The sequence below is a fragment of the Cupressus sempervirens genome, chromosome 4, assembly GCF_028749045.1.
Source record: "Cupressus sempervirens isolate cs-2001-9-10 chromosome 4, ASM2874904v1, whole genome shotgun sequence".
NCBI lineage: Eukaryota > Viridiplantae > Streptophyta > Pinopsida > Cupressales > Cupressaceae > Cupressus > Cupressus sempervirens.
This window is the reverse complement of record NC_143121.1, coordinates 149,326,029-149,333,191: the sequence shown is the minus strand read 5'-3', so window position 1 is coordinate 149,333,191 and position 7,163 is coordinate 149,326,029. Positions and strand designations below refer to the sequence as shown.

Genomic DNA, 7,163 nt, shown 5'->3' with positions numbered 1-7,163 from the left:
TTAGACACTCTCAAATCAACCCCATCTACAACAACTCATGCAATTGTCTATTCAGCTCTTAGCTTTCTACTGGTATCATTCTATGTGCTCCCTTATTTGAAAAGCTAGCTACTAGAATCAAATCCATCTAGTGACCGATCTTCCTCAGTGGGTGTAATCCATCAAGTACATATATTAGAAAACTCTCCCTACATATTTGTATCTTCTACATGTACCTGCTCTACTTCTTCTTTACTATCTTTTGGAATTACAAAAAAATACATGTGCTCATGCTTCATACCTTTGAGAAACTCCTTTCCATCAAAAAAACATATTCTAGCAGCACTACATACATTTTCTTCTTTTTGCTTCAATAGCTTCACCTTATGTTTCACTCTATCCTTGGTGAGAGTGTAGGTATTTACTCACCCATTGTGTACATCATGCCTATCAAACTGCCATGGCCTACCCAACAACATATGACATATGTCAATAGGTATGATATCACACAATACCTCATCCTCATAACTTCTAATCTTGAACTTTAGTGAACATTGCTCACTGACCATGACCTTATGGTCATCTTGCAGCCAAGCAATACTATATGGGCATTGGTATTTCTGCCTCTTTAGCTTCAACCTTGTGACCATGTTTTCTGATACAAGATTGTTAGTACTTCCACCATCAACAATCACATCACAACACTTATCTTCACATGTGCACCTTGTGTGAAACAAACTCCTTCTTTGATTAGGTTCAGTCTCATCACTCAGCTGAAATCTTATGTTAATGGGGACTTCTCCTCTTTCAGCATCCTTAGAATGTGATGATTTGACATCTTCATTGACATGTGCAGCTCTAGCCTGGCCTTTGGTTCTTCAATCTATCCTTCCTTGCCACTGGAAACATTCAAATGCTCTATGCCCTTCTTCTCCATAGTGAAAAAATTTCTCATGGAAGCCCCCTCTTCTAGATCCTTGTCCTCTACCTGTTCCTCTCTGATCTCTATTGTTTTGATCATGGAAATGATTAAAATTATTTCTCCTATGGTTTTGACTACTACTTCTAGCCTCATCCTTGATCTTTTGATCATCATTTCGGATGCCATAAGATTGTCCACTAGATCTTCCACCGTGACCTCTTCCACTATTTTTGTTGCAAAATTCTTGCTCAGCTTCTCCTCAACTCTTGGAAAAAATTGGTATGCCTCCTCAATACTAGTTATTCAAACCAAACTTATCTCATCCTAAATACTTGGCCTTAATCCATTATAATAACAAACCACTTTCTCCTTATTAGCTTTTGCATGACTAGATTTAATGAGAACTTGATAGAACTCTTTGGTAGACTCTTGAACAAATTTTCCTGCTTGCTTCAATCATTTCATTTTCTTCAACAAATCAAGCTCATAGTCCATGAGAATGAATTGTCACTTTAGTTTAGTTATCATCCAACCCCATCTGGTAATTTGTTTCTTTCCCTTTCTATTTCACTCCAATTGAACCTCCTACACTAGATTTTTGCATGTCCCTTCAATTTCATCTTCATAATCTTGACCCTATCAATGTCCTCAATATGTTCATACTCAAAGTACTCCTCCAATTCATTGATCCAATCAATTAGCTCCTCTAAGTTAAGATTTCTTGAAAATGTGAGAACATCAAACTTAGGTGTTTTTCCAATCTTAGAGATGGCCTTAAAAAGCTTCTCTTCCTCTTAGTTTAGATCTGCCTCTACTTTGGCATTTTCTTCTACTTGATCCTCATCCTCGCTTTCATCTCTTATGTGAAGATTTATTACTCTATGCATTTGTTCTTCCAATGCCTGCATTTTTCTTTAGAGGGCTCTAAACCCCTAGGTGTAACACCTACAATTATTTCATCACACTCTCTTTGTAGAGGCATTTTCATGCCTCCACTAAAATCCTAGTGGAAACTACCTCACAATCTGCAATCTATCTACATGCTCAACCCAAACAATAGTCCTGGGGTGAATTGCCTCACAATTGGCAATCTATCCACACACTCAGGAACTTTAGCTCTGATACCACTTGATGAAGGGTGCTCCCCTCAATACCACAAACACATAACAACTAGTAAAGAAACAATAATAAATTGTGAAATATGGGATTTATATTATTGTTGGAAATGCAGAATTACAAAATTCAAGATTACAATATGCTAACCCACATGGGTGCCTTCATTACATAAATCTATCAAACAAAACTATGAACTAACACCTAGATCTATCCAGAACTATCCTAAACAAACCCATAGGCCTTTGTTAAATAGGTAATTTTATGCAACCCAGGAAGGTTCTAGAAATTAACGATTGAGGCCAACAAAACCTCAAATTACATAAATTAAATTTATTACATTAGAATTGGCTAAAAGAATTATAAACTTATTTTTTTTGACTATGATTAGGGTAACCAAAATTTTTTAGACCATAACTCACAAATCGTAGCTCTAATTGACTATTATAACCACTTCTTGGAAAGGGCAGATCTTGAACTGCAACATATTAGATGTGAAGCACCACTCAAATGATGTTTGACCCCACTCCAGAGCACCTAAAGCCTTCAAAAATGGGTTCAAATATATTTCTTCAAAAATTTCCACCGAAAATCTACAATAACTTCTCTAATATGGAAGCTACAACCATGAACTTTTTATGGTAGGCTTATAATTTTGAAACTAACTTTCCTGGGAAAAATCAAATCATTTAGAGCTTGTATGAAAAACTTAATAAAAAAAGCAAGTTAAAAGAAAGTTCCCAAAAATAGTAACCCCCTATCTACTAGTCCTTATTAAAATAGAAAAGCCTGAAACTAAAAGGATACAAGCTGAAAGTAAAAAATAAAAAATTGGGTGATGCAAGATTGCCCTCACACCTAGGATGCTCCTACATCAATAAATCATTATAGTCTCCATTCTCAGACATGGAAAAGGCTTTTGAATCATGCACATCTCTAAGCCAACGGCTCTCTTCAGCCTCTTTAAGCCCTATAATCCATCTGATCCTTAGATGTTTCGTCACCAGGCACCTTGATTCCTCTTGTGCTTCCTTTCCACGAAGGGTGAATTTATCTATTAAAGATACATACATTTTTGCAAGGAAAGAGTCTTCTGCCAAGATTTGATGGCCCTTCACATCATTTTCCTCTTCTTGAAGAAGAGTTTGTTTTAAAATTTTCAACTCTTTCTTAGTTTTACCATTTTAAACATTCATTACACGACACAAAACATCCAACTTTTGGTCCATCCAAATCAACAAATTTGTGAGTAGGAAATTATCTTCCTTCAAGCTCACAAATGTTTCATAATCCTCTAGTGTGTTGGCCTCAATTTCCTCAACTTCATCCTTACTTGCTCTGGCATCATCCTCTTTAATTAAGTCTAAATGCTTTTTGAAAATCTTCATCAGCACCAATATCTTCTTCCTCCATCTCTTCTCAAGCCAAATTGACTTTGATACCAATCATTGATTCAAAATAAACAGATATAAATAATAAAAATAGCTAAGCTAAAACATTAAAAATGACCTAGAAGAATAGTAGAAAATATGCAAGACACAAGAGTTATAATAGTTCACAAGAACTTGTAACTAGGCCGAAAACTTACTTTTATTATTTATCATCTAATATCTAAAACATGACTATACATATATAAATATATATATAATCATATTCAGCTAAGCCCCGTTTGGTTGCTGGAATATGAGTGGAATAGGAAAACGAAATTAGAATATGTTTTATATTCGCTGTTTGGTAAGCTCAATCGGAATTGGGAATAGGAAGACATATTCCAATTTTGTCCCTAAAATGAGCATATGTCTATGCCAAAAAAATCTGTTATTGGAATAGGCCATTTCCATTCCCATTCCGATTTTCCATTAAAAAATATTTTTTATTAATTTTTTTTTTATTAATTTTTTTTAATTTTAATTTTTTTTTTTAATTTTAATTTTTTTTTTTTAAAAAAAAATTTTCCATTTTTTTTTTTTTTTTTGTAATTTTACTTTTTGAATTTTTTTTGTTAAATTTTTTTAAATTTTGTTTTTTTTATAACATTTTTTAAAATTATATCTATTTGTTTAAAAAAATGAAAATGAAAATGAATTAACTAAAAAAATAATAAATTAAAAAAAAAATTAGGAAAAATGTTTTTAAAAATACAAAACTTAACCTTATTCCTATTCTATTTTTGTACAACCAAACAATAAATTAACATATTCCAGTCGAATTCCAAGTTCACCAAACATGATTGAAATTGTCTATTTCTATTCTCATTCCTCATTTCCATTAGCATTCCATTTTTCTATTCTAATTTTCTATTCCTATGCCAGCAACCAAACGGGGCCCTAAAGAACAAGAAGATAAGGATGCAAAACGTCATGCGACTCCCAACAGACGGACTTTCAAATCTCTCAATCAGGGGCGGATAGTTCAACTAAGACACGGCAAAGGTAAACGAGTCTAGAAGATTTTCGTGTCCTCAAATAATTCGCTACGGCAAGACCGATGTTGCCAGCCACTAATCAATTAAAATACATGAAAATTGTTTGAAAGAATGGCATGCGAGATGAAATAAATTGAAAGATTTCATGGATTCGGATCTATTCTGAGCTTTTCTCGAAACTATCATAAGGCATGTTTTAGCAGGCCAGTGAGTTATGGCGTTTGAAGCCACCTCCATTATTGGTCTTGCGCTAGCACTGGCTTCACTTTGGCTAATTGCAAAGTCTCTCTGCAGTAGAAGCTGTAGCAGAGTAAAGGCAAAGCCACCGCAGCCTCCATCATGGCCAATAATTGGGCATCTTCCTCTCCTAAGTAGAAACAAACAGCCCCTTCACAGATTTCTATCCTCTCTTTCAGAGACCTATGGCCCGATCATGCGTCTCCAACTTGGCGTCCGTCCAGTTTTGGTTGTCTCCTCGGCAGATCTGGCAAAAGAATGCTTCACAACAAATGATAAAGCCTTTGCTTCGCGCCCACATATCTCCGTGGGAAAGCATATTGGGTATGACTTTAAAATAGTTACCTTCGCTCCTTACGGCTCCTACTGGCGAAACATCAGAAAAATTTGCACGCTCCAGCTCTTCACTGCGGACAGGATGGAATCATTCAGGCAGATTCGCACAGAGGAAACTTCATTTCTCATTCGTTCGCTATTCCAGAGTTCTCAGCAAGGGACTAATCCTGTTAACATCAAGTCGAGGCTCTCAGATCTCACTTTTAATATCATTCTGCGAATGATTGCCAGCAAGAGATTCTCGCCAGATCCCGCATGTGATGATTTCAAAGAAATGCAGGAGTTCAAGGAGGTGATAGAAGAAATTTTCTTGGTAGTTGGATCGTTTGATATCGGCTACTACCTGCCTTTTATAAAGTTTTTGGATCTGCACGGATTAGTGTCTTCCATGAAGCATCTGCAAAAGAAGAGAGAGGTGTTTATGGAGAAATTGCTCCAGGAACACAGAGAGAAGAGAGCGGTCCATGCTCGAGATTTGATTGATGTTCTCATCTCTGCAACAGACAACCATGAAATCGAGTCTGACAACAACGACGATGTGGTGAAAGCCACCGCCCTTGTATGATCTCGTACCTCTAGCTTTCTGTTAAATTATTTGGCATGTTTGTGAATTTTTTTATCACGTACCCAGATTTGTTGATAGCAATATAAGCATACAATCATTTTAAGTTAGAATTTTTGTCTTTGGATTTGCAGACGATGATAAATGCAGGCACTGAAACATCGTCTGTGACCGTCGAATGGGCACTGTCAGCTCTGATGAACCGCCCGGAAATTTTGCGCAAAGCCCAGGAAGAGCTCGACACACATGTTGGACGGGAGCGATTGGTGGAGGAATCAGATGTGAACAAGCTGAAATATTTGCAGGCAATTGTGAAAGAAACTTTCAGGCTTTATCCACCGCTAACTCTTCTGCTTCCTCATGAATCTATCGAGGCGTGCACTGTTGGAGGATATCATGTTCCCGCAGGAACGCAACTGTTGGTCAATGCGTGGGCAATTCACCGGGACACAGCTTTGTGGGAGCGCCCCACGGAATTCATCCCTGAACGTTTTGGTAACGGTGGCAAAGATATGGATGTGAAAGGACACGACTTCGAATTGATTCCGTTCGGTTCAGGGAGAAGAATTTGCCCCGGCATGTCTTTGGCGTTGATTGTGGTGAGCAATACATTGGGGCGGCTGCTTCAGAGCTTCGAGTGGTTTGCTCCACAAGGAGCTGAAATTGATATGAGAGAGGGCCTTGGGCTCACCATGCCCAAATTAGTTCCATTGGAGGCCATTATAAAACCTCGCCTTCCCCTCAATCTCTACTGATATGAATGCAGCAAAGAGTCTATGTCCCGACCGCGTTGTGGGATCTCAGTCATGTACTTGAATCTTCATACCAGTTCATTGTAAATATAGTTTCTAATGAATACATTATATCACTTCATCCTACAGTTGAGAAACTCGTTATACAGTTCATGAGGAAACATTTTCAGACTTGTTTCCATTTTATTAAACTCCGGACCAATACCAAGTAGACCGATAGCACATAGCACTTAATAATGCAGGCGCGATCATTATAAAATTTGCATCAACGACTTTGATTGCTTTTGTATAAAAAAGTAAGGCGTGGGGCTCAACTCACGGATTAGGACAGAGTGTAAAATTGATTTTCTTATCATCAAGCAACTTAAATTAAGGTGAATACGCCGAAAGGGGAGTAGTCTTTATCTAAAACTGGCACTTGCATTATTCAGTCTTTATCTAAAACTCGCACTTCCATTTTGAATAATGCAAGGGTTAAGTCGATAGTCTTGTATATCTTTTATAATTTTCTCAAATAGTTATTATGTTGTTGTTGTTTATAATTAAGTTTTGTAGTTCAAGTAAGATGCTCCATAAAACATTTCCATCTTTATTAAGGAGTGTAATATATGAAGTCTTGATACTATGATATATTTATGGATCTCTATCACTCTCTATTTCTACATCAATATGTTTCTTTCTGATTCAAAGACTTTCTATTTAAGTTCCTACCCCAACCTTTATATCTTGTTTACTTGCACACTCACTCACTCATAGACTTATCTATGTATATTTTTTTAAATCTCTATCTCTATATTAACTCGCCCTTATATTTCTTGTTTACCTCTCTTTATTTAT

General features: G+C 36.5%; 1 protein-coding gene across 1 annotated transcript; it reads left to right on the top strand.

The window, feature by feature from the left end:
* Positions 1–4,542: 4,542 nt before the first annotated feature.
* On the top strand, positions 4,543–6,452 carry LOC149560399 (xanthotoxin 5-hydroxylase CYP82C4-like). The gene is made up of 2 exons (XM_089824674.1): positions 4,543–5,571; positions 5,709–6,452. Exons 1-2 carry the CDS (start codon positions 4,654–4,656, stop codon positions 6,327–6,329), a joined length of 1,539 nt encoding a protein of 512 aa, XP_089680800.1. The 5' UTR covers positions 4,543–4,653; the 3' UTR covers positions 6,330–6,452.
* The last annotated feature ends 711 nt before the right edge of the window (positions 6,453–7,163 follow it).